The 27720-nt window shown below is 44.2% G+C and overlaps 1 protein-coding gene across 4 annotated transcripts in view; it reads right to left on the bottom strand.

Moving 5' to 3' along the window:
• LOC115114460 (catenin delta-2-like) overlaps positions 1–27720 on the bottom strand; it is a 155983-nt gene that overhangs the window by 62774 nt on the left and 65489 nt on the right. For all 4 annotated transcript variants that reach the window (XM_065013443.1, XM_065013445.1, XM_065013444.1 and 1 more), the window contains exons 4-8: positions 16642–16676; positions 15516–15632; positions 11952–12097; positions 10142–10694; positions 9780–9923 (exon numbers count right to left, since the gene is read on the bottom strand). In XM_065013443.1, coding sequence (XP_064869515.1) covers positions 9780–9923; positions 10142–10694; positions 11952–12097; positions 15516–15632; positions 16642–16676 — 995 coding nt within the window. The remainder of the gene's footprint in view (positions 1–9779; positions 9924–10141; positions 10695–11951; positions 12098–15515; positions 15633–16641; positions 16677–27720) is intronic.

Raw genomic sequence — 27720 nt, forward strand, 5'->3', positions numbered from 1 at the left:
GGCAGCTCTAGCCTTTAGCTACATGCGGATGTTGCTTGTAATCTATGGCTTCTGGTTGGGATATGTACGTACAGTCACTGTGGGGACGACGTCATCGATGCACTTATTGATGAAGCTGATGACTGTGGTCAGATTTGCCAAATGGAGGGCCTGGGAGTGCTTTGTATGCATCTTTGTGTGTGGAGTAAAGGTGGTCAAGGATAATTTTTTCCCTGGTTGCACATATGACATGCTGCTAAAAATGTGGTTAAACTGATTTAAGTTTGCCTACATTAAAGTCCCCGGCCACAAGGAGCGCCGCTTCTGGGTGACCATTTTCTTCTTTGCTTATGGCCTTATAGAGTTGGTTGAAAGCAGTCTTAGTGCCAGCTTCACTTTGTGGTGGTAAATAGACGGCTACGAATAATACAGATGAGTACTCTCTTGGTAGATAGTGTGGTCGACAACTTATCATTGTCACGCCTTGGTCATAGTGTTTTGTGTTTTCGTTATATATTTGGTTAGGCCAGGGTGTGAATCATTACAGAATCACCCACCACACATGGACCGAGTGGCGTGGTAACAGGCAGTGACAGCAGGAGCAGCGAAAGGAGGATGAATTGTACGGAGAAGGACCCTGGGATCAGCCGGGAGAATATCGGGACTATACGACGTGGGAAGAAATAGACAGGTGGGCGGCCGACCCAGAGAGAGTGCCTGAGCCCGCCTGGGATTCACTGGAACAGTGCGAAGAGGGCTATAAAAGAATGGAGTCGAAGAGAAAGACACGGCGGCGCAGAGCGAAACCCGAAAGTCACCCCCAAATATTGATTGGGGGAGGGCTCAGAGGGAGAGTGGCTGAGTCAGGAGTCAGACCTGAGCCAACTCTCCCTGTTAATCGTGAGGAGCAGCTGCAGTGGGAGAGGCTGCACCACTTGGAGAATTGGACATGGGAGGAAGAACTGGACGGAAAAGGACCCTGGGCTCAGCCTGGTGAAAATCGACTCCCATGGGAACAGGTGGAGGCACTTAGGAGAGCAGAGGCAGCCGGAGACAGGAGCCGACGATACGAGGGAACACGGTTGGCAAGGAAGCCCGAAAAGCAGCCCCCAATAATTATTGGGGGCTTAAAGGGAGTATGGCTATGCCAGGTAGGAGACCTGCGCAAACTCCCTGTGCTTACCGGTGGGCTAGAGAGACCGGGCAGACACCGTGTTATGCTATGGAGCGCACAATGTTTCCAGTGCGGGTGCATAGCCCGGTGCGGTTCATACCAGCCCTTCGTATTGGCCGGGCTAGAGTGGGCATCGAGCCAGGTAAGCTTGGGCAGGCTCGGTGCTCAAGAGCTCCAGTGCGCCTGCACGGTCCGGTCTATACAGAGCCACCTCCACACACCAGTCCTCCGGTAGCAGCTCCCCGCACCAGGCTTCCTGTGCGTGTCCTCGCTCCAGTATCACCAGTGCCAGCACCACGCATCAGGCCTGCAGTGCGCCTCTCCTGCGCTCTCCTCTCAGCGCTGTCGGAGCCTCTCCCTCCTGCGCTGTCGGAGTCTCCCGTCTGTTCAGCGCTATCAGAGCCTTCCTCCTCTACAGCGCTGCCTGTTCAGCGCTAGCCTCCTGCCTGTTCGGAACAGCCTGAGCTGCCAGTCTGCAGGGAGCTGTCAGTCTGCAAGGTGCTGTCAGTCTGCATGAAGCAGCCAGAGCTGTCAGTCTGCAAAGAGCTGTCAGTCTGCAAGGAGCTGTCAGTCTGCAAGGAGCTGCCAGTCTGCAGGGTGCTGTCAGCCTGCATGGAGCAGTCAGTGCTGTCAGTCTGCATGAAGCAGCCAGAGCTGTCAGTCTGCAAAGAGCTGCCAGTCTGCAAGGAGCTGCCAGTCTGCAAGGAGCTGTCAGTCTGCAAGGAGCTGCCAGTCTGCAGGGTGCTGTCAGCCTGCATGGAGCAGTCAGAGCTGTCAGTCTGTATGAAGCAGCCAGAGCTGTCAGTCTGCATGAAGCAGCCAGAGCTGTCAGTCTGTATGAAGCAGCCAGAGCTGTCAGTCTGCATAGAGCAGCTAGATCCGCCAGTCAGCCATGATCTTCTAGATCTGCCAGTCAACCAGATTCTTCCAGATCTGCCAGTCAACCAGATTCTTCCAGATCTGCCAGTGAACCAGATTCTTCCAGATCTGCCAGTCAACCAGTCTCTTCCAGATCTGCCAGTCAACCAGAATCTTCCAGATCCGCCAGTCAGCCATGATCTTCTAGATCTGCCAGTCAACCAGATTCTACCAGATCTGCCAGTCAACCAGAATCTTCCAGATCTGCTAGTCAGCCTGAATCTTCCAGATCCGCCAACCAGCCAGGATCTACCGGAGCCTACTACCTACTTGAGCTTCCTCTCAGTACTGTGCTTCCTCTCAGTACTAGGCTTCCTCTCAGTACTGGGCTTTCTCTCAGTCCCGAGCTTCCCCTCAGTTCCGGGCTGCCCCTCAGTTCCGGGCTGCCCCTCAGTTCCGGGCCGCCTCTCAGTTCCGGGCCGCCTCTCAGTCTCGAGCTGCCCCTCAGTCCCGAGCTGCCCCTCAGTCCCGAGCTGCCCCTCAGTCCCGAGCTGCCTCAGTCCCGAGCTGCCCCTCAGTCCCGAGCTGTCCCTCAGTCCCGAGCTGTCCCTCAGTCACGAGATGCCCCTCAGTCACGAGCTGCTCCTCAGTTCTGTGGGGTTCTGGGTGAGGACTATTAGGCCATGGTCGGCGGCGAGGGTGGATTATCCCAGGACGCGAAGGGGAGGAACTAGGACATTAATGAAGTGGGGTCCACGTCCCGAGCCGGAGCCGCCACCATGGACAGACGCCCACCCGGACCCTCCCTATGGTTTTGAGGTGCGTCCGGGAGTCCGCACCTTAGGGGGGTTCTGTCACGCCTTGGTCATAGTGTTTTGTGTTTTCGTTATATATTTGGTTAGGCCAGGGTGTGACATGGTTTTATGTGTTGTGTTTTGTATTGGGGTTTTATAGGATTTGGGATTGCGAATGATTAGGGGTGTGTCTAGTTAGGCTTGGCTGCCTGAGGCGGTTCTCAATCAGAGTCAGGTGATTCTTGTTGTCTCTGATGGGAAACCGTATTTAGGTAGCCTGGGTTTCACTTTGTATTTCGTGGGTGATTGTTCCTGTCTTTGTGTAGTTTCACCAGATAGGCTGTAATTAGGTTCGTTCCGTTTGTTGTTTTGTATTTATCAGTTATTTCATGTATCGCTATTTCATTCATTAAAGAACATGAGTAACCACCACGCTGCATTTCGGTCCTCTCTTTCTACAAACGAAGAACGCCGTTACAATCATAAGGTACTCTACCTCAGGCGAGCAATAACTCGAGACTTCTTTAATATTTGACATCGCGCATCAGCTGTTATTGACAAAAAGACACACACCCCCACTCCTCGTCTTACCAGAGGTAGCGTCTCTGTTCTGCCGGTGCATTGAAAATCCCGCCAGCTCAAAATGGTCCATTTCTTAGTTCAACCACGTCTCGTTGAAACATTGTTACAGTTTTTAATGTCCCGTTGGTAGGATAATCTTAATAATAGAGTTGAAGTCGGAAGTTCACATACATACTCTATTATTGAGTGGCAGACGTCCAGGGATTTATTTAGGATGGCTCATAGAGAGAATCAGATCCAAGATGGTAGTGTCTCGACCAACTGATTTAGATACAGTTGAAGTCTTAGCCAAATATATTTAAACTCAGTTTTTCACAATTCCTGACATTTAATCCTAATAAAAAATCCCTGTTTTAGGTCAGTTAGGATCACCACTATTTGAAGAAAGTGAAATGTCAGAATAATAGTAGAGAGAATGATTTATTTCAGATTGTATTTCTTTCATCACATTCCCAGTGGGTCAGAAGATTACAAATACTCAATTGGTATTTGGTAGCATTGCCTTTAAATTGTTTAACTTGGGTCAAATGTTTCAGGTAGCCTCCCACAAGCTTCCCACAATAAGTTGGCTGAATTTTGGCCCATTCCTCCTGACAGAGCTGGTGTAACTGAGTCAGGTTTGTAGGCCTCCTTGCTCACATACGCTTTTTCAGTTCTGCCCACAAATATTCTATAGGATTGAGGTCAGGGCTTCGTGATGGCCACTCCAACACCTTGACTTTGTTGTCCTTAAGCCATTTTGACACAACTTTGGAAATATGCTTTGGGTCATTGTCCATTTGGAAGACTCATTTGCGACCAAGTTTTAAACTTTCTGACTGATGTCTTGAGATGTTGCTTCAATATATCCACATAATTTACATCCTCATGATGCCATCTATTTTGTGAAGTACACCAGTCCCTCCTGCAGCAAAGCACCCCCACAACATGATGCTGCCACCTCCATGCTTCACAGTTGGAATGGTGTTCTTCGGCTTGCAAGCCTCCCCCTTTTTCCTCCAAACATAACGATGGTCATTATGGCAAACAGTTCTATTTTTTTTCATCAGACCAGAGGACATTTCTCCAAAAAGTACGATATTTGTCCCCATGTGCAGTTGCAAACCGTAGTCTGGTTTTTCTATGGCGCATTTGGAGCAGTGGCTTCTTCCTTGCTGAGCGGCCTTTCAGGTTATGTCGATATAGGACTCAATTTACTGTGGATATAGATATTTTCATACCTGTTTCCTCCAGCATCTTCACAAGGTCCTTTGCTGTTGTTCTGGGATTGATTTGCACTCTTCACACCAAAGTACGTTCATCTCTAGGAGACAGAACGCGTCTCCTTCCTGAGCGGTATTACGGCTGCGTGGTCCCATGGTGTTTATACTTGGGTACTATTGTTTGTACAGATGAACGTGGTACCTTCAGGCATTTGGAAATTGCTTCTAAGGATGAACCAGACTTGTGGAGGTCTACAATTTCTTTTCTGAGGTCTTGGCTGATTTCTTTTGATTTCCCCATGATGTCAAGCAAAGAGGCACTGTGTTTGAAGATTGGCTTGAAATACATTCACAGGTACACCTCCAATTGACTCAAATGATGTCAATTAGCTTATCAGAAGCTTCTAAAGCCATGACATCATAATCTGGAATTTTCCAAGATGTTTAAAGGCAGAGTCAACTTAGTGTATGTAAACTTCTGACCCACTGGAATTGTGATACAGTGAATTATAGGTCAAATAATCTGTCTGTAAACAATTGTTGGAAAAATTACTTGTGTCATGCACAAAGTCCTAACAGACTTGCCAAAACTATAGTTTGTTAACAAGAAATGTGTGGAGTGGTTGAAAAATGAGTTTTAATGACTACAACCTAAGTGTTTTAAAATGTAAATAAATAAGTGCAAATAAATTTCACGTTAGCAAGGAGAATGGAAGGCATTGGGAGCTTACTCGCTCGCCTCAGCCTTCTCAGAAGGATCCCCTTTTCTGCCGTCTTTTCTTCACGCAAAAGGCGTGGATCTGGGCCTGTTCCAGTGAAAGCAGGATTTCCTTCTCGTCGGACTCGTTAAAAGGAAAAAATGTCTTCCAGTCCGTGGTGAGAAATCGCTTTTCTGATGTCCAGAAGTTATTTTCGGTCATAAGAGACGGTAGCAGCAACAGATATTTGTATTCCTCTACAATCTCTATGTTCTGACCTCTGATAGATGTTGCAGAGGTAGGTGCTGTATGCTTCCTGAAGTCTATGCACATCTCTTTGGTCTTATTGGTATTGAGGACCAAGTGTGATTCGTCACACCACTCTACAAAGTCATTTAGGACCGGGCCATGGTGTTCCTTGTCATCATGCAACAGGCTGATCAAGGCAGTGTCATCAGCGAACTTAACTTTCCCATCATCTGTCAGGATGGGAACTAGTACAACTATTAGTGTACAAGATGTACAGGCTCACCTGTTTGTCGGGACATGGACTACAAGGTGACGAAAGCGTTCCACAGGGATGCGGGCAAATGTTGAATTCAATGCTTCCCACAGTTGTGTCAAGTTGGCTGGATGTCCTTTGGGTGGTGGACTATTCTTGATACACACGAAAAACTGTTAAGTGTGAAAAAACAAACAGTTTTGCAGTTCTTGACACACTCAAACATGTGCACCTGGCCCATTATACCATAAACCATACCCCGTTCAAAGGCACTTACATATTTTGTCTTGCCCATTCCTCCTCAAAATCACACACATACACAATCCATGTCTCAATTGTCTCAAAGCTTAAGAGCTCAGTAACTTTCAACGCGGCACCATCATAGGATGTCACCTTTCCAACAAGTCAATGCGTCAAATTTCTGCCCTGCTAGAGCTGCACCGGTCAACTGTAAGTGCTGTTATTGTGGAGTGGAAACATCTCGGAACAACAACGGCTCAGCCATGAAGTGGTGTGCAACACAAAATTGTCTGTCCTCGGTTGCAGCACTCACTACTGAGTTCCAAACTGCCTCTGGAAGAAAAGTCAGCACAATAACTGTTCATCGGGAGCTTCATGATATGGGTTTCCATGGCCGAGCAGCACTACAGCATACAATGACATTCTAGACGATTCACTTTGGGGAAGGCCCTTTCCTGTTTCAGCATGACAATGCCCCCATGCACAAAGCAAGGTCCATACAGAAATGGTTTGTCGAGATTGGTGTGGAAGATCCCATTGGGATGAATTGAAACGCTGACTGTGAGCCAAGCCTAATCGTCCAACATCAGTGCCCGACCTCACTAATGCTTGTCACCCCAGCAATGTTCTAACATCTAGTGGAAAGCTTTCCCAGAAGAGTGGAGGCTGTTATAGCAGCAAAGGAGGGACCAACTACATATTTTGGAATGACCACACACTTTTGATCATGTGGTGTATATTCCCGTCACAAAATAATTGATTAAAACACACTGTTTTGCAATGAAGGTCTACAGTAGCCTCAACGGCACTCTGTAGGGTAGCACCATGGTGTAATTGGAGGACAGCTAGTTTCCGTCCTCCTCTGGATACATTGACTTCAATACAAAACCTAGGAGGCTCGTGGTTCTCACCCCCTTCCATAGACTTACACAGTAATTATGACAACTTCCTGAGGACGTTCTCCAACCTATCAGAGCTCTTGCAGCATGAACCGACATGATGTCCACCCAATGAAAGGATCAGAGAGTTAATCTAGTACTGAAAGCATAAGCTACAGATAGCAAGCACAGCAGTGCATAAAATGTGGTGAGTAGTTGACTAAAAGTGAGAGAAAGACAATAGTTGAACAGCTTTAAACAAATGAATTTCTTAAATTATGAAGGAGAAGCAAGAGAGTGAGAAAGAGAGTATTTCTTTTTTTTTGTTGCTTTCACTTACTTAGCTAACAAATGCAGCTAGCTAGTTTAGCCTACTCAAACACCCGGCTCAAACAGAGAGGGATGCTATGTTAGCTAGCTGGTAAGCTTATGGTTCTAAGAATTTATTGCCACGGGGGCCTGCCGGTGTAAGTGCTAAACTGCTTGATGACTGTACACTGTAATGCATGATTGTATCAGAGCGGATTTACTAACGCTTTAGTTCTAGTAGCTATGTTGACTTGGCGTTAGCTAATATGTTGACAAATGTAGGCGGTGTGTAGTTAGTGATTATGATATGAAGGTTTGGCTTGGAAAGGTTTTTTCGCCTGGCCACAGACAGCTGATGTGTTGTGCACTGATGTCCAAAAGCAAAGGAAAAAGGTGAGAGGAGAAGACTGCGTAGATGCGAAAAGGAATTATCCAACAATCAAAGGGAGATCATGCTGTTTATATATATATATTTTTTTTTTACCTTTATTTAACTAGGCAAGTCAGTTAAGAACAAATTCTTATTTTCAATGACGGCCTAGGAACAGTGGGTTAACTGCCTGTCCAGGGGCAGAATGACAGATTTGTACCTTATCAGCTCGGGGGTTTGAGCTTGCAACCTTCTGGTTACTAGTCCAACGCTCTAACCACTAGACTACCCTGCCGCCCCGGCTGTTACGAAAGTGAACTGTGTTTGAGTGTGATCAGGGGTGTATTCATTCCACCGATTCTGTTTCTTAAAACTTTCTTAAAAGGAAGCAAACGTAACTAAAACATACCTGAATTTGTCCAATAGAAACTCTTGTTTGCAACTGCTGGACTAATAATTAAACCCTAGATCAGCTAGATGCAGGCAAGATTGTGGAAAGCACTATTGAATGTGTCAATGTCTGTCACCTTGATTGCTCAAATGTGTCTTGACCTGTGCACCTATGTTGTAAACTTGAATTCATAGCCTAGGTTGTAGCAGGGAAAATCGAGTATCATGTAGTAGACTTAAACCTGTCAATGTTACTTTGAGCTGGGTGAATGGAATATGAATGACAGTCATCCAATATGCTGTAATATATAAAGCCATGCTCATAAAACAAATTCTCGTCCTCCCTCATCTTAAACAGCACTGACCGCCACAGCACACTGTGTATATCAGATCAATGAATGTTGGTTGACTGAAATAAATATTATCACAGAAACAACATTGTGGCACTGTCTGAAATGTGAATAGGCCTACAAAAAGGTGTCCCATTGCAATGTGTGATTTCATTATATATTTGATGTTGATGCAACATTTTTGGACAACCAAAGAGGCAAAAAACAACATTGAACCACCAGATGTGAAATGTTGCCCTGGGGGTTGCCTAAAGGCCCACACAAACTGTACAATTTTAGCCTTCTTATGCTACGACTTTACCACCTCAGACAAAATGTCCACATTGTGGGCAAAGTCTTAGGTCATAAACGATTGTTGGACATCTTGGCTCGTTCAGTGTGACAGGGTCTAGGTCTGTGGATTAAGTACCACTTTGTGCGGTCGTAGGCTTTGAAAAAGTTCTGGCACTGTCAGAAATGTTGAGCCTTTATCCGTGTAGTGTGGTTGGTGTTACGAGCCGATACCAGAAGGAACAGGTCTGGAAGGAACAGGCCCAATACAAACAGGTCCGGCACCTGTGAATAGCTAGATTAGTATAATAGTTTGATTTAAACGTTTACATGCTTTGCCAGAACAACGATTTCCCTAATAATCTTGTTTACATGGACATAAACCAAAATCAGACTACCTGATGGGATCGGCAAGAATGACCTTCTACCGCGTTATTTTTGGGAAGCCTCTGACATATTTATATGTGAAAACAATTTCTAAGGTGCATACTTTCAGTTTTTCCGAACTCACATGCTCATTAAAGAAAGCATTAGGCTAAATACTGTGGAGTGAATTTGACCATGGTGGGTGCCTCATACTCAGTTTTCAATGCTTGAGCATAAATCCTGTGAGATTAATTGAGATTAATTTCTGTCTAATATCTAATGATCTGTGACTACAAAACAAATTGCCATCAAGATACTAATCGGATTTGCATACCTGACCTGAAAAAATGTAGATAAGCTAAACAATCTGATGGAGCGATAAAAATTACGTTAAAAAAAAAAAATCATTAGTGTTATTTGCAAGAAAACCACAGTTTAAAGGCCCATCTTCTGAGTTCTACCTGAATGATAAGCTAAATGTGGGGCATTGACTGTTGAAATTCCTGCTTCCTTACCTTTTTGGCTTGTTGTGTTTGCTTGATTCCCATCTAATTCTGACATTATACAATTTTTTGTTGCATTGAGTAATTTCTCCTATCAAGGATGAATCCAGTGCTGACTCAGAACCTCAAAGAGCCAATAAAAGATTAGCAGCTATCTAAAAACGCTTTTTCCTCTTGAACCTCTCATTGAATGATAACCTACTGTGAAACAATAACACTTGGTTGGCTAAGAAGTGACAAAGCCACAAAGTTATAGTATAATATAAGGGGATGCCCAGTGCTGTGGGGCAAGGGCTCCGGACCAGCTGACTCACCCTGGTTCTGATTGAGATTCCTGAGAGAGGGCTTCTGGTAGACCCTGTCCTCGTAGATGGGGTCAATGTGGTGCTCAGGAGATTGGAGAGGTCGCAGCTCTGAGCCCAGGTGACTGTGTTGGCTGCTGTAAGAGCCTCTGGACCCTGACCACCACAACACAAACACAGGAAACATTGTTAATTGATTCCAAACATGGTTAATAACGACATCTAGTATTATCAAGCCTATTAACTACAGCATTTAAAACAATTTGAGAGAATATTTATTTATCAATATATAGACAGCTGAACTCATCGAAAACACAATTTTAGACATAATATATATAAAGATATTATCTCTCTGTCTGAACATGTAAACCCACCTGCCATGCTGCCAGGCCTCCCGAGGGTGGCGTTGGCGTAGAGCTCGTGGGAGATCTTGTACTGGTCAGAGGAGTGCTGCATGCGCTTGCTGGGGGACAGGGTGGCGTAGTTACCCACAGTGGAGCTGAACTGATGGAGAGGGGACGAACCCGAGGCATTGCCTGAAGAGGCCATGTGCAGTGGAGACGTGGAGGACAGCCCGGCAGACCCCACCACCATGTTTATGGGGGAGCTGGTGCTATAGGACTTTGCCAGCCGGCTGGGGGACTGCTTGGGCGAGGAGACCCTCTGCAGGGTGGCGTAGCTGGGCATGTCGGAGGCTGAGCCAAGGCGCTGGAGCTTGGTGGGCGAGCCCACGGCCTGTATGGAGTGGGGGGAGCTCACGCGTTGGGCGGGCAGGGTGGAGCAAGAGTAGTACATGGAAGGAGTGGGTGGGGCGTCAGGCATGTGGAAGGCGCTGCCATGGCTCTGGGCAAACAACTCTCTATCTCTGCACTGGGACTGGGAGGAGTCTACACTGGCAGCCAGCTGGGCTGCACGGCTAGATGTCACCTGGAGAAACACAGGAAGAACCTTATTATTGTTTCAACTGACATTTACTCTGTTCCCAGCCCCAAAAGGACATGTATCATTGTTACAGCTGTAAATATAGTGAGCTCTAAAGGTATTGGGGCAATGACACATTTGTTGCTGTTAAGGCTCTACACTCCAGTACTTTGGATTTGAAATGATACAATGACTATGAGGTTAAAGTGCAGACTGTCAAATTTAGTTGTAGGGTATTTTCATCCATATCATTTAGAAATTACATCACTTTTGTACATAGTTCCCACATTTTAGGGGACCAAAAGTACTGCGTAACTTGACACTTTTAATGTCAATAAGAATATAATATGTTTCTAACACGTCTACATTAATGTGGATGCTTCCATGATTATGGATAGCCCTGAATGAATTGTGAATAATGATGAGTGAGAAAGTTACAGACACACAAATACCATACCCCCAAGACATGCTAACCTCTCACCATTATAATAACATGGGAGGTTAGCAATTTTTGTAACCTTCTCACTTACCATTATTCATGATTCATTGAGGATTATCCGTAATCATGGTAGCATCCTCAAAGTGTTTGGAAACATATGATATTCTTATTTACAATAAAAATGACAATACATTATTTACCATTCATTTCTACTGGGCACAAAATAATCAGAAAAACAACCAGAACAACCAGCAAATGCATCCAACAAGTTTGTAGTCACAAGCTTGATGGGGGACTATGTACAAAAGGTGCTGTAATTCCTAAACGGTTCACCTGATACGGATGAAAATACCCTCAAATTAAAGCTGACAGTATAGGAGTTGCTGGAGTATAGAGTCAAAACTGCAAAAAATGTGTCACTGTCCCAATACTTTTGGAGCTAACTGTATGTATTTATTATTATTATTATTATTATTTTATTTTTTATTATTGTTTCATTTACATCTCTTTTTGACCTGCACTGTTGGAGCTCGGAGCTTAAGAATTTCACTGTACCCTGCAAATACATCTGCGAGTGCGACCCTGTGCATGTGAGTAATAAACTAAACTAATTTAATCTTCTACCTAGATCACATGCCATCTTGAAATCCAGACTATACAGCGAAAAGGCTAAATTATCTTTGACCGTGGCAATCTAAGAGCCTGTTCCAAATGGCACTCTATTCCTTATATAGTCCATTACTTTTGACCAGGGCTCTAAAACTAGTGCACTACTGTATATAGGGAACATGGTGCCATTTGGGACACACATTAACCTCACCCACCTGGTTGTAACTGTGGATTGCCCCTCCCACCTGACCCCCGCGGGGTGGGGCCTCTAGTGTCTGGTTGCTGTGGTAACCGGCTGGGTAAGGGAGTGTTCCATCCTGATTGTTGAGCTTAAGTGCACTCTGGGATAGCAGGCCTTGTCCTGTTTTGGAAGGAGAGTGGAGCTGAAATATTGAGACAATCTCTTACCCTCTGTGTCTGTATCCCCCATACTCTCTTTCTCCTCTGCCTCTCTGCGTCCATCACACTCTCCCTCTCTCTGCCTCTCTTTCAGCATCTCTCCCAGTCTCTCTTTCCCAGTCTCTCTGTACGTAACTACCTTTCTATCTACCAACCTCTATCTGCCTCTCTCTCTCTCCCTCCCTCTGTCTCCCTCCCTCTGTCTCTCTCCCTCCCTCTGTCTCTCTCCCTCCCTCTGTCTCCCTCCCTCTGTCTCTCTCCCTCTTTCAGACCCAGAGAGGGAAAGCATGTATAATGGATCAGGAGGAATTGGGAGTCACTGAGCACAAGTGGTGCAGAATGAGGCCGACAATAAAGGTAATCAGACTACAGAGTTGTTTGGGCCTCACTACTCTCATACGGGTAATTTCAATAGCATGCAGAAAAACTAACGCTGACCTGCATTTTTGTGCTTTGCCAGAACTCCTGTAAATAACAGCACAGTTAGCATTCAATTCAAATAGTAACACTAACATCAGCATTTTATTTCCATAGGCCTACATTTTCATTACATTATCCAAGCAATATTATGCAGTATATTGTATTATATACTGTATATAAGCCACAGTGTTGTAAATCAAAAATAGAATTACTGCACACAAAAATAAATACAATTTACTCCACACTACAGTATAATAGCACACAATCTTCAGCAACATAGCTGTGAGTACTGTGCGTGTCATTAAATAAAATGCTGTGAACCTGTTTCTGTGTGACCTGTTTTAGTGCTCTACACCGCTCTCAGGTCAGTGAGGCTTCCTGCATTGACTGCCTTCACACCTTCCTCTGTGTTTACTCTCACATCCATGTTGTTCTGGCAACACCCAACTCATTTTCACATTAGCGTGGAGTAACTGGCCCGATGACTGCCTTTGTCACACACACAAGCATCTCATCTCTCACCAACCCCCCCATCATTTTCATTCAGGAAAAGTGAGCTAGCTCACTATGAAAATTATGATTGTAACTAGCACTGAAAATGCTGTCGTAAGTGACTCTATATTATTTATCTTGTGACATTTATCTATGAGCGGCTATATGAAAATGACCACAGAAATGTTTCTGCAACAACTTCATACTGTTACATATGTGCACTGGAGCATTTAAGTAGTTGAGTATTTCATAAATACATAATCATGTCAATGGTATCGAGTTTTTGGTTGAGGATTTCTGGAATTTAAGTGAATACTACAGGGTCCTTCTTAGAAGAGTCCGTGTGCGTGCGCGTGCGTGTGGTAAAGTAAAGTAGTCCAGCAGTCCAGGGGAATATCCCTGGCAAGGTGGTCGCTCAGGGTGCTTTAAATATGCAGGGTGTGGCTCCTTTAATTCATCTAGTCTATAACACATTTCCATTTTTCATCAAGACGCTATTTTTAGCGTAACTGATAGAGAGGGAATGTAGAGTGCAGTGCACGTGCAAACACAGTCTATGACACACACGCATGTACGTACACACATAGAAATACAGACACACACACACACACACACAGACAGCATATACTATCTGCATATGTTCTTTCTTTCTAGCCCCAAAAACCTCTCTGCTCTTTTCAGCACATTGAATATGAATGTGATTGCTTTATAGTGGCTGATTTGAAACCATATTCCTCGTACACATGTGTACTCTGCTGTGCTCAAAGGAAGCTGACATCATTTCCATATCAAACCCTTGACATACGCTGAATCTCTCCTGACAGCTAATACTCTCTTAGTAGGTCATAGTAAAAAGATGAAGATCATTGCTTGGATCAAATGAAGTGAGGGCATTTGGGATCAGAAGAAAAGGGGAAACAACTGTTTTGAATGCAGAACGCAAACGTGATAAGAGACTTGAACACCTGCGGTATCTAGTTCCTGATTGAAACGTTCAAAGTCACTGACATCACTCAGTGCTAAAAGAGAAAGATCCTATCACCGAGCATTTCTGTATCTGGTTGATTTTGTATAGATCATTCTTGACATTCTTCTTGACATTTAGACTATTGATAAGCATTAAAAGTGTTGCAGTGAACTTATGCTATTTGTGTTGGCTTGAACAATATCTTCCTGCCTGTTTCATTTGGGACGACATGATATTTGTGAATTCATGAATCGTAAAATACACTATATATACACAAAACTATTTGGACACCCCTTCAAATTAGTGGATTTAGCTATTTCAGTCACACCCGTTGCTGACAGGTATATAAAATCGAGCACACAGCTATGCAAGATCCATAGACAAATATTGGCAGTAGAATGGCTTTACTGAAGAGCTCAGTGACTTTCAACATGGCACCGTCATAGGATGCCACCTTTTCAACAAGTCAGTTTGTCAAATTTCTGCCCTGCTAGAGCTGCCCCGGTCAACTGTAAGTGCTGTTATTGTGAAGTGGAAACGTCTAGGAGCAACAACGGCTCAGCCGCAAAGTGGTAGGCCACACAAGCTCACAGAACGGGACATTCACTACCGAGTTCCAAACTGTCCATGGAACCAACATCAGCACAATAACTGTTGGTGGATCATCATGAAATGGGTCTCCATGGCCGAGCAGCCGCACACAGCCTAAGATCACCATGTGCAATGCCAAGCGTCAGCTGGAGTGGTGTAAAGCTCGCCGCCACTGGACTTTTGAGCAGTGGAAAAATGTTCTCTGGAGTGATGAATCACACTTCACCATCTGGGCAGGCCGACCGACGAATCTGGGTTTGTCGGATGACAGGAGAAGGTTACCTGCCCCAATGCATAGTGCCAGCTGTAAAGTTTGGTGGATGAGGAATATTAGTCTGGGGCTGTTTTTCATGGTTCCGGCTAGGCCCCTTAGTTCCAGTGTAGGGAAATCTTAACGATACAGGATACAATTACATTATAGACCATTCTGTGCTTCTAACTTTTGGGGACAGTCCTAATCGCTCAACATCAGTGCCCGACCTCACTAATATTCAGCGATATTCCAACATCTAGTGGAAAGCATTCCCAGAAGAATGGAGGCTGTTCTAACAGCAAAGGGGGGGACCAACTACATATTAATGCCCATGATTTTGGAAGGGGATGTTCGACAAGCAGGTGTACACATACTTGGTATGGTAAGGATACAATGTCTTTCAGCTTGGAAATCAACATTTTGATTCACGTTTCAACTTTTGAAAAAGGTGACATTCAATGTATATCTAAAATTGTGTGAGATCTGTCGACGTGCCCTTGAGCAGGGTGTTGACCCTAGTTGCTTCTGTGGGTCGCTCTGGATGGGAGTCTGTTAGATCACTGAACGTAATGTAAATCGGCTTCACTGCAAGTAGATGGTACGTTTTAATATATAAAAAAATGTATCTGCACTGTATAACGTAAGGAGCGCCCATACTGTCACCCGTGGAGAATTCCTGGGAGTCAAGGATCCCAGATTCCTGGAGTGACCTAATGCAGGAGTCCACCAGCTCCAAGCCAGTCGTCAGTTCCTCCTCAATGTCCTTCTGTCCATCTGTGGAGACACAGCAATGAATGGAGAAGCAGGATTATTGTCCCGTTACCTCACAAATAGTAAAATGTTTACAAGCAGCTGAGGTTTACTACAGGCACACTGATGGCAAAGTGGTAGTGACCATGTTAGATAAGCCAAAAGCTATGTAGCTTCACTGTTTACTGAAACGTGTCTCTGCCATGCTGTACCGTCTCCTTGTCTATCTGTCTGTCCGTGCCTACAGAAACGGACATACTTGTCCTCTGTCTTCAGTTTGGCAAACAGTGCCAAGGGATAAAGCCTTACACAAGAGGGTTAAGATCAGCATTAATCTCTCTTCTACAGTGGCAGGCATGGAGGATGAAGCTACTAGCAGTAGACACTTAGTCCTCTACCGTATAAGGATGATTACTAGCGTTTTAACTCAAGGATAATTATGTTTGTGCAACCTCCCTAAACTCATCCCAAACATTTCTAAACTCATCCATCGGTCCTGTGTGGCTCAGTTGGTAGAGCATGGAACTTGCAATGCCAGGGTTGTTGGTTCGATTCCCATGGGGGATCAAAGCGAAAATGTATGCGTCGCTCTGGATAAGAGCATTTGCTAAATGACTTAAGGGTAATACAAATCAGTGGAACTTTCATAGAGTAGATGACTAAGGGGAATCAGAAACCTGAACATGACTTGCAGTCATAAATCTTTTAGCACTGCTTCAATCAAATCCTAAACTACCTGTGTTTGATACTTTAGAAGACAAGGTTGCGGTCTGTGGTTCATACTTTGCTCGAAGCTCATCAATCTAGTCTCAACTAGATGTGCATATTTCACACTGGACAGACAGCTCTGTTGCTGTTCTGTCTGACAAATTATGACAGCTGTCCAGACGTAGGAGCAAGGCATGGTCCACACCACTCCACCCCCAAGATGCACCTATCATTACAATATGTACACAATTCAATGGAGGGTTCCGCATGCTCTGTCACATAATATAGAACAAGATGCATTGGTGCAGGATTTAGTACAACGTACCTTGGTTATTCCAGCGAAACTTCTCATCTGCTGAACTGAAAGAGAGAAAGAAACAGATCATGGTCAGAATAGAAAAGCAGCAAACCTTCATTTTCATCTGCCGTAGCATCCTAATGCCCCAGACCTGAGCACTACCTGATGACTGGAACATTTTCATCCATTTGTCTGTCTGTCTCTGTGTGTGGTGTGACTAGGCTACAGTACTGTAGAGCAGAGCACAATGGGAGTGGGGATGACTAAAGGGATCCCTTCCTCCCTTCCTCTGGTCAACATGGGGTCATCTGTCAGAGCAGCCCAGCCAGCCAGCACTAAGCCTGAACAGGTTCTCCCTCCAGGTGGAGGTGAGGGGTGTGCACAACACACCTTCCAGAGAGACAAGGGACACGTGGTCTGGAGAGAACAAGCTTTCAGAGCCACCAGTGCACCCCTCTCCCCCTGCCCCTTCAGAACCGCCACCCACCCCTCCCCCGAAGCACTAGGTGGGTGACAAATATTAACAATGTAGCCATGAAAGCACCACCTAGCTAAAGCTTCTTAGGAATCGGCGTCCCGTCAAGGGGACAGTTGTAAATCATGCAACACCTTGTGTCATGATCGCAGATTTTAGAGAAACAACAAATGTCGGTACATATAAGTGTCTTATATCGGCTGAAAGCTTACATTTTTGTTAATATAACTGCACTGTCCAATTTACAGTAGCTATTACTTCAAAAAAAATGCCAAACTATTGTTTGAGGAGAGCTCCTAACCGCTATAGGTTTGATAAATTCACCTCTGAAGGTGAAATGTGTACTTACATTCTGAAATCTTGCACTGATTTCTCATCCAAAAAGTCCCAGAGATAACATGAAGTGTCGTTTTGTTAGATAAAATCCTTTTTCATATCCTAAAAAGGTCCATATAGCATGCACAATCGATTTTGTATTTCCACTCGTTCAATTTGCAAAGAAAGGAATCTGTGAAAATCTAACCCTAAACGTTGTTTCAACCGGTCAAATCACGTTCATATGTATTCCTCAGAGATCCTAGAACGTAACCAGACTTCACTATATCATTAGGGGTGTAGTATATCCTATAGGACACCATATTTGGTCAAAGATCAATGACGCGGGCATTCTTCACTTGAACGACTCTAACTTTGTCAAATAAGCACCAATCGGGGTCAAACAAAGCTAGTTAGATAGCCAATGAGCCGGGCTTTACGGGAGTATCCGGAATCCATGTATATGTCGTAAAATGTAGCTACTAACCTAGTACGACAGCATGCCTTTTCCTTTTGGACAAGAATTATAAGAATATTCAGAGTTATGAAGTTGTTGAACTTATAATATGGCTACTAATACTGGAAAAGCTAAATCAAAGTCCAAGTATACAGATTTGCCTATATTCTGAAAAATGTCATACGAACGCAAATGTCGCCTTCACGATTTGCACACATGTACCTGGGTGACTTCACACTAAATGTCATGTAGTTCGCTCATACTTCAAGTTATCCGTCTGAAACTTTGCACATACACGGCTGCCATCTTTTGTACACCATCGGAATTACAACCAGAGTGTTGGCTAGAACTGGGACCTTTCTCTTGCATTTCAAGGATTGTGGTAAGAAAACAATTTTTGTCTTTGTATTTTCTTCTACCAGATCTATTGTGTTGTATTCTCCAACATTCAATTCACATTTCCACAAACTTCAAAGTGTTTCCTTTCAAATGGTACCAATAATATGAATATCCTTGCTTCAGGGCCTGAGCTACAGGCAGTTAGATTTGGTATGTCATTTTAGGTGACACTTGACAAAAAAAAGGGTCTATCCCTAAGAAGATTTATTAACACATCACAATGAATTGCAACTCACTGCTGTTCATGGAGACCTGATTCTGCCAGGTTACAGCCAGGGGTGCTTAATTCTATACAGGCTATATTTCTAATTCTACATGAGTGGATGACTATTCCAGGTGGTAAAATGGCTCCCCACTGAGAAATCAACTGCTGCCCTCTCATCAGAGCAGAGTCTGGCACAGAGTGCTGCTTCTGCCAGCCAGCCTTTATCCTTTTCATGGGGCGATATGTTGACGTAGTCGCTAAGCCAGGGCCGTCACATGGACTCAGATAACCACACTGGGATCGATTGGAGATTATCTCTGATCTGGAGCACACAAACAACAATCATAATAACTATGGAGTCACTGGAAATGGGAGCTTGAGTGGAGTATCGGGATCTGCTGTCCCCCATCACATGATTAATGTGAGTGTCCCAGTGAAGGTCCGGCCCAACGCTAGCTGCCTCAGAGCTCAGCCGCCACTGTGATCACTAGACTAAATGGTCATTCACTGGCCCTTTGACCAAGTAGCAGCTGCTAAATCATCCTATTGATTTCTCCTTCACAGTTCCTATTGTGAGGCTGTCTCCGTTTACAGTGGGGTGACGAATTGCCAGAGAAAACAAAACTAATAGGGGCTCAACATCGGCCCGCAAGTGCTCATTCATCACCCGTTCTTTATTGAACAATAAACACATACAGCACCGCACCGGCACAGGGCAGGGGAGGAAGAGAGGAAAGGGAAGAGGGTCAGTGTGTTGGGCATGAGTGGCCTCTCACAGAGACACTCTGATGGTCTGAAAGGATTGATGATAATAACCAGTGCCTCCTATCTCACTCCTGTGTTTGCCTCAATAGTTTTCCCCTACTTTTTAAACTATAGCATGCCTGTAGGCCTACATCTCAGTCTACAAGTCTTAAGCTCTAAAACTACTAGGATATACAGTGACATGACTCGAGAGAAATAGAAGCAATTAAAAACTAAAAACTAAGTTTCAAAGATGCACTACGCAGAAATCGCTCCCCCATTTCCAGGTTGCTAAAATTCTAATAGTTCACCTAATTTCATTTTATGTGACAAAACAAGCAAGTACAGTGTAGAAAATCATTGTACCATCTAAACCGCTGTGAAATATATTTTCCATAACCAGCAATATTGTATTTTCAGCAGGTGTATAATAACAAAAGTAAAAGATGCAAAAACAAAACTTAAGAATTAGAAGCATATATAACAGTATAGCTTCCGTCCATCTCCTCACCCCTACCTAGCCTCAAACCAGGGACCCTCTGCACACACTGACAACAGCCACCCTTGAAGCATTATTACCCATCACTCCACAAGAGCCGCAGCCCTTGCAGAGCAAGGGGAACAAATACTTCAAGGTCTCAGAGCGAGTGACGTCACCGATTGAAACGCTATTAGCGCGCACCACCGCTAACTAGCTAGCCATTTCACATCGGTTACACATAGAAATAGTGCACATAAAACAGATCTACTGCCTCTTAGACTTGCTTTCAGTGAGAATGATCTATATTACGCCCAAAAACTTTCATATTGCAGCTTTAAGTGAGAGGTAGCCATTGGACTGAAGCCGAAAAATGAAGGAAATTCACATGAGCACTACAATGCATACTTCACCCATGCTCTACCAAGGTTTTCCAGCACACAGCTTCGACCTACAATAGTAGCTATGTTGGTCTATTGTACTTCCAACAATATGTAGGCAGGTTGCTTATGATTCAAACCTTCTTAAACAGCCTAATTCATACTCTTCAGAGGTATAATGAAAAGCCAACTGACATTTACTCCTGATGTGCTTACCTGTTGCATCCTCTACAACCACTGTGGTTATTATTTGACCCTGCTGGTCATTTATGAACGTGTGAACATCTTGAAAAACGATCTGGCCTTAATGACCATGTACTCTTATAATTTCCACTCAGCACAGCCAAAAGAGGACTGGCCACTCCTCAGAGCCTGGATCCTCACTAGATTTCTTCCCAGATTCCAGCCTTTCAAGGGAGTTTTTCATAGCCACCACGCTTCTACATCTGCATTGCTTGCTCTCTGGGGTTTTAGGCTCGGTTTCTGTATAAGCACTTTGTGACAACTTCTGATGTAAAAAGGGCTTTACAAATTAATGTGATTGATTGCTTGATAATGGACTTTACAGGGTACTGCTATTAAAATAATAAAGTATAGTCTCAACGTCAACAGTGAAGAGGCGTCTCCAGGATGCTGGCCTTCAAGGCAGAGCTGCAAAGAAAAAGCCATTTGTCAGACTGGCCAATAAAAATACAAGATTAAGATGGGCAAAAGAACAGACACTGGCCTTCCCGACTCCAGGAAGGCATGCATCCCAGAGTCGCCTTCATCACTGCTGACGTTGAGACTGGTGTTTGCGGGTATTATTTAATGAAGCTGCCAGTTGAGGACTTGTGAGGCGTCTGTTTCTCAAACTAGATACTCTAATGTACTTATCCACTTGCTCAGTTGTGCACCGGGCCTCCCACTCGTCTTTATATTCTGGTTAGGGCCAGTTTGCGCTGTTCTGTGAAGGGAGTAGTACACAGCGTTGTGCGAGAGCTTCAGTTTCTTGGTAATTTCTTGCATGGAATAGCCTTCGTTTCTCAAAACAAGTATAGACTGACGAGTTTCAGAAGAAAGTTCTTTGTATCTGGCCATTTTGAGCCTGTAATCAAACCAAACAAATGCTGATGCTCCAGATACTCAACTAGTCTAAAGAAGGCCAGTTTTACTGCTTCTTTAATCAGCTGTGCAACATAATTGCAAAAAAAGGGGATTCTAATGATCAATTAGCTTTTTAAAATTATAAACCTGGATTAGATAACACAATGTGCCACTGGAACACAGGAGTGATGGTTGTTGATAATGGGCCTCTGTACTAGAGGTCGACTGAATTAATAGGAATGGCCGATTAATTAGGGCTGATTTCAAGTTTTCATAACAATCGGAAATCAGAATTTTTGGCCGCCGATTTTTAAATTATTTATATACCTTTATTTAACTAGGCAAGTCGGTTAAGAACACATTCTTATTTTCAATGACAGCCTAGGAACGGAGGGTTAACTGCCTAGTTAACCCAGCTCGGGGGATCCAATCTTATCCAAAGTTAACTAGTCCAACGCTATAACCACCTGCCTCTCGTTGCACTCCACAAGGAGCCTGTTACGCCAATGCAGTAGAAGCCAAGGTAAGTTGCTAGCTAGCATTAAACTTATCTTATAAAAAACAATCAATCCATAATAATCACTAGTTATAACTACACATGGTTGATGATATTACTAGTTTATCTAGCGTGTCCTGCGTTGCATATAATCGATGCAACGCTGGGGGATGATTTAACAAAAGCTCATTTGCGAAAATAGCATAATCGTTGGACGACTGTACCTAACCATAAACAGCAATGCCTTTCTTAAAATCAATACACAGAAGAATATATTTTTAAACCTGCATATTAGCTAAAGGAAATCCAGGTTAGCAGGCAATATTAACCAGGTGAAATTATGTCACTTCTCTTGCGTTCATTGCATGCAGAGTCAGGGTATATGCAACAGTTTGGGCAGCCTGGCTTATTGCGAACTAATTTGCCAGATTTGTACATAATTATGACATAACATTGAATGTTGTGCAATGTAACAAGAATATTTAGACTTAGGGATGCCACCCGTTAGATAAAATACCGAACGGTTCCGTATTTCACTGAAATAATAAACGTTTTGTTTTCGAAACGATAGTTTCCGGATTTGACCATATTAATGACCAAAGGCTCATATGGGATAACTGCCTGTTCAGGGGCAGAATGACAGATTTGTACCTTGTCAGCTCAGGGATTTGAACTTGCAACCTTCCGGTTACTAGCCCAATGCTCTAACCACTAGGCTACCCTGCCAGCCCAGCAAGCAACCTGCAGAAGGACGAGGAGGCTACAATTCCCCATCGTTTATCAGTTCGGTTTTGATGGCCAACTAGCTGAAAAAGTTAGTAATGTTCCTTCGTTAGATTTGTGTAAAAGGTCTACTGTAGCTCTGATTGGCTATTGCGCATCGGTCTGTGTAGACTCTCGTTTTGGTTTAATTTACTGCAGTGTCTATCAATTGTCCAAACGCAAGGCCACTTTCCCAAATGCCCTAGTATAGTTCATTCCCAAATATTCTAAGAATTTATGAAAATGTGAAAATTACCATATCTAAGTGGTTGCTTGTCAGATATATATTTTTTTAAAGTGCCATATTCATCCTGGGGGTGTGGATCTGTGGCGATTCCGGCTGAGAGTCAGACTCGGCCGACGTCATGTGGCCCGAGTCTGTGCCGCCTTCGGCAGTATTTCTTATGGCTTGGATGCGGGGATTGAGCTCGGGCCGATTCTGGTGTGAGTTATCTGGCCCAAATGTATTACTTGGAGCTCGGGCAGATTCCGGTGAGAGAAAACTGGCCCAAATGTATTACTTGGGGCTCAGGCCCACTGGGGCTACTCTCCGGCAGATGATTACACGGGCTGCTTTATATAATTAACATTTCATTATCTATTTATTTTTCCATATTTTCCTCATTGTTTCTGTGATCAAAAAATACAATTAACATTTAAATGAAATTCTTAAAGAGTCCTGTATAGTATTTTAGCATTTTGATACTTTGTGCAAGGCCATTGATAAACATTAAAAACTTTGTAGATGGAACTTCCCGAGTGGTGCAGCGATCTAAGACACTGCTTCGCAGTGCAAACTGCGTTTCTACAAATGCTGGTTTGAGACCAGTGGGAGACCCATGAGGCGACGCACCAGCGTCGTCCAAGTTAGGGGAGGGTTTGGCCGGCCCGGAATGTCCCTGTCCTATCGCGCTGCAGCGACGCCTGTGGCAGGCTAGGCGCATGCACGCTGACACGGTCACCAGGTGTATGGTGTTTCCTCCGAGACAAAATTATTTTTTGTGGATGGGTATAATTTGTATGTATAAAATGTATAATAGTAATATTTTAAATGACTAAATCTGGTAATTTTGTATACATTTATTTAAATTTGCATCAGGCCGCTTCTGGGGGGATTCTGGTAAGATGCCGCTGAATTCTGGTAGACTGAAACGGCCGATGTACTTGGGCCAATTCTGGGCAGTCGTTCATTCTGATTCCGGGCCGAGTCCAACACCCAATTCCGGGTCGATTCAATCAGTTCCGGCTCCCCGGAAGAGCACCACTTCTGGGCCGATTCCTCATTGCTAACAGGGTATGAACAGATTTGAATAACATTCCATGTTGCAAAAATGCTGTCAGTTCCACTTTAAATGCAACAATTTTTCACATAAAAGTTATTTTCAAAGAGGTGGCGCACGCTGCATTAAAAAATACAGTTCCACTCATAGCTGGTACTCTGACATCAAAGCAAATTTAATCTAAAATCTAGTTAAACACTTCATGAGAACCCATGAGACGTTCTATAGGCTATGCAATTGTGTGAGAAAACAGAGTTTTGATTGACTCTTAAAAAAGGAGGACCCCATCAGTTTTCTATAGGCTAGGCCTACATTTATTTCATATTTTCATCGACACTGGTGTCATATTGGAATAGATATGATGGTAATATATTAATATATTAATATTTGAATTTAACATTTCGCTTCAAACAAATGCATACTGTAATGTTGTTATGTTCTGTTAATTACTGATGTCCCCTTTAAGGATGGAGCACCCTTGGTCATGCGCAGTATTGTTCTATGTTATTCTGGTACTAACTAGTTTGAGTAAATGTGAAGCTTCAGTTCAATTGCTTGTATTCCGAGTCTTTCTTATTACATAAATAAGTACTAAGTGTTAAGACACTACAATGGCGACGAGGATGATTACCTGCAGTGTGCATCATGAATACAGATGGAGTTCGTAGGAAGAGAGGAAGATTTTGACCCTGTAGCACAACAGCTAGCAAGCAGTGAAAACGAGGGGAGAGCTGACGAGAACGAGGCGGCAGATCAAAGACCCGTGGAGCCGGAGGTAAAGAGAATGGCTAGCATCGGGAAAATAGATGTGTTTGATGACACGCAAGAAAACTGGGCAACTTACATTGAACGACTGGAACAGTACTTCATTGCAAACGACATTGCTGATAACAAAAGAGTACCAGCGTTGTTGAGTTTAATTGGCCCAAAAACATACAGTTTGCTAAGAGATCTGACTGCCCCTCTGAAGCCCTCAAATAAAACATTCACAGAGATTGTGGAGATATTGCAAAATCACCTATCACCTAAACCACTCCTCATCGCGGAACGTTTTCGTTTCCACAAGAGAGATCAGAATGAGGGGGAGGGGGTTAGTACATATGTAGCAGTGTTGAAGAAACTGTCGGAACATTGCCAGTTGGGAGAGAACCTAAATGACACATTAAGGGATAGATTTGTTTGTGGACTGAAACATGAACACATTCAAAAACGTTTGCTCACAGAATCAGAGCTCACGTTTGCAAAGGCTGTTGAAATTGCTGTGGCTATGGAAATCGTAAAGATGCATTTGAGTTGCAAAGTAAAAGAAGTACTGACCTGTCACAAATTTCCCTGCACAAGTTTTCACGCAGTCGACAGCGCCCCCGTGTGGCCGAAAAATGCAACAGGTGTGACAGAGATGGTCACAGAGCAGAGGATTACCGTTTCAAAGACGAAATTTGTCACAAATGCAGTAGAAGGGGGCACATTCAAAGAGCATGCAAAGCAAAATTCAGTCACAACAGGAAAACTGAGAAAATTAAAGGGTCTGTGAATGCACTAGCAGAGAACAGTGGCAGTGATTCAGATGAACGATTAATTGGTACAATGGAGTTAAACACAGTGACTTCTCCCAGCAGTAGCATAATATGGGTGACACCAGATATCGAAGGCAAACCCCTCAAAATGGAGCTGGACACAGGATCTGCAGTGTCTATAATTTCCACTACTGTCTACAATGAGCATTTTAAGGCTATCAAGCTGAAGAACACAAATGTGTTGCTGAAGACATACTCAGGAGAGAGATTGAGCCCAATGGGGGCGTTGCAAGTCAGAGTGCATTATGGGGGCAAACACAGCAGTTACAGCTGTATGTGGTGCCTGGAACTGGCCCCCATTATTTGGCAGGGAATGGCTTTCAAAAATAAAGCTGAATTGGTGTGACTTGAAAATGCTCCACACGTTCCAGTCCAAAGAGAAAGGCACAGACCAAACACTGGAACACTTGCGGAAGAAATACAACACAGTTTTCAGTGATCAGATGGGAACAGTAAAAGGCTTCACAGCAAAACTTGTACTAAGAGATGATGCAACCCCAAAATTCTGCAAAGCCAGATCTGTTCCATACTCCCTGAGACCAAAGGTGGAAGCGGAAATCGATCGCTTGCAGGATACAGGGATCCTGACGAAAGTGGACAGAAGCGAATGGGCCACACCCATAGTTCCTATTGTGAAGAAAGACGGGTCTGTTAGAATGTGTGGGGACTTCAAGGTAACTGTGAATCCAATGTTGCATGTGGACCAATACCCCTACCACGTCTGGATGACATCTTTGCTGCACTAGCTGGTGGGAAACACTTCAGTAAAATCGATCTGAAACAGGCTTACCTGCAGCTACCGGTTGAAGAGAGTTCCAAACAGTACCTGACAATAAACACACACAAAGGTCTATACAGGTATAACCGCCTGGTTTTTGGCATTGCATCAGCCCCAGCCATTTGGCAACGAACTATTGACCAGATTTTGCAAGGAATCCCAGGAACCCAGTGTATCCTGGATGACATGATCATAACAGGACGCACCGACAAAGAGCACCTGGCTAACCTGGAAGAGGTCCTGAAAAGACTGAAAGAGTATGGTCTACAGGCAAACTTAAAGAAGTGTGAGTTCTTCAAAGACAAGATTGTCTTCTGTGGATATGAGATTGACTGCAATGGATTGCACAAAACACAGGACAAAATCGAGGCAGTGGTACAGGCACCACGACCACAAAATATCACAGAAGTGAGATCTTTCACGGGACTGATCAATTACTACAGAAGATTCCTCCCAAACCTTTCAGCAGTACTCCAGCCTCTAAATCAGCTCCTGGAAAATAATAGGACATGGCGGTGGACAGAGCAGTGTGACAATGCATTTCTGGAGGCAAAACGGCTCATAACATCTGAACAGGTCCTGATGCATTACGACCCTGAAATGCCAGTGAAGTTGGCTTGTGATGCGTCCCCTTAAGGCTTAGGGGCTATCCTTTCACACACACTGAAAGATGGGTCAGAGAGGCCAGTTGCATTCGCGTCACGAACATTGAATGATGCAGAGAAAAACTACTCACAAATCGACAAAGAAGCACTGGCACTAGTGTGGGGCGTCAAGAAATTCCACGCATACCTATATGGCAAGCGTTTCACACTGGTTACAGATCACCAGCCGTTGCTTTCCATTTTCAGTCCAAAGAAAGGCATTCCGGCAATGACAGCAGCCAGGTTACAGCGATATGCCCTGTTCCTTGCCAGTCATATGTATGACATTGAGTTTAAGCCGTCATCCCTCCACACAAATGCAGATGGATTATCCAGACTGCCGTGTACAAGAGAAAGACAAAGGAGGGTGGATGCAGTGGACATGTTCCATACCGCTCAGCTTGAGGCCCTACCAGTCACAAGCACAGTTATCAAACAGGAGACAAGGAAAGATGTGACCTTGTCAAAAGTGTACACCTACACCATGTCAGGATGGCCAGCTACTGGCAGAAAGGAGCTGACTCCGTATTTCCAGCGGAGAAACGAAATTACAACGTACCAAGGATGTTTGATGTGGGGAATGAGAGTCATGATACCCCAGAAATGCCAACATCTAGTCTTGCAGCAACTACATGAAGGTCATGTTGGAATTGTCAAAATGAAGCTGCTCGCAAGGAGCCACTTCTGGTGGCCAGGTCTGGACCAACAGATAGAAAATATGGCAAAGAACTGTAGTGGATGTTTGGAAACCCTTCACATGCCTGCTCCTGTCCCAGTCCACCCATGGGAATGGCCCGCAGAGCCATGGCAGAGAATTCATGTGGACTACGCTGGTCCCTTTGAAAAGCACATGTTTCTGGTTATAGTTGATGCCCATTCCAAATGGCCAGAGGTGTTTTGCACTGACTCCTCCACCTCAGCTCAGACGATAGAGTGTCTCAGAACAACGTTTGCACGCTTCGGTTTGCCACTGCAGCTGGTAAGTGACAACGCGCAAGCTTTTGTAAGTGACGAGTTTACAAGATTCATG

Source organism: Oncorhynchus nerka, linkage group LG9b, assembly GCF_034236695.1.
Source record: "Oncorhynchus nerka isolate Pitt River linkage group LG9b, Oner_Uvic_2.0, whole genome shotgun sequence".
In the NCBI taxonomy this organism is placed as follows: domain Eukaryota; kingdom Metazoa; phylum Chordata; class Actinopteri; order Salmoniformes; family Salmonidae; genus Oncorhynchus; species Oncorhynchus nerka.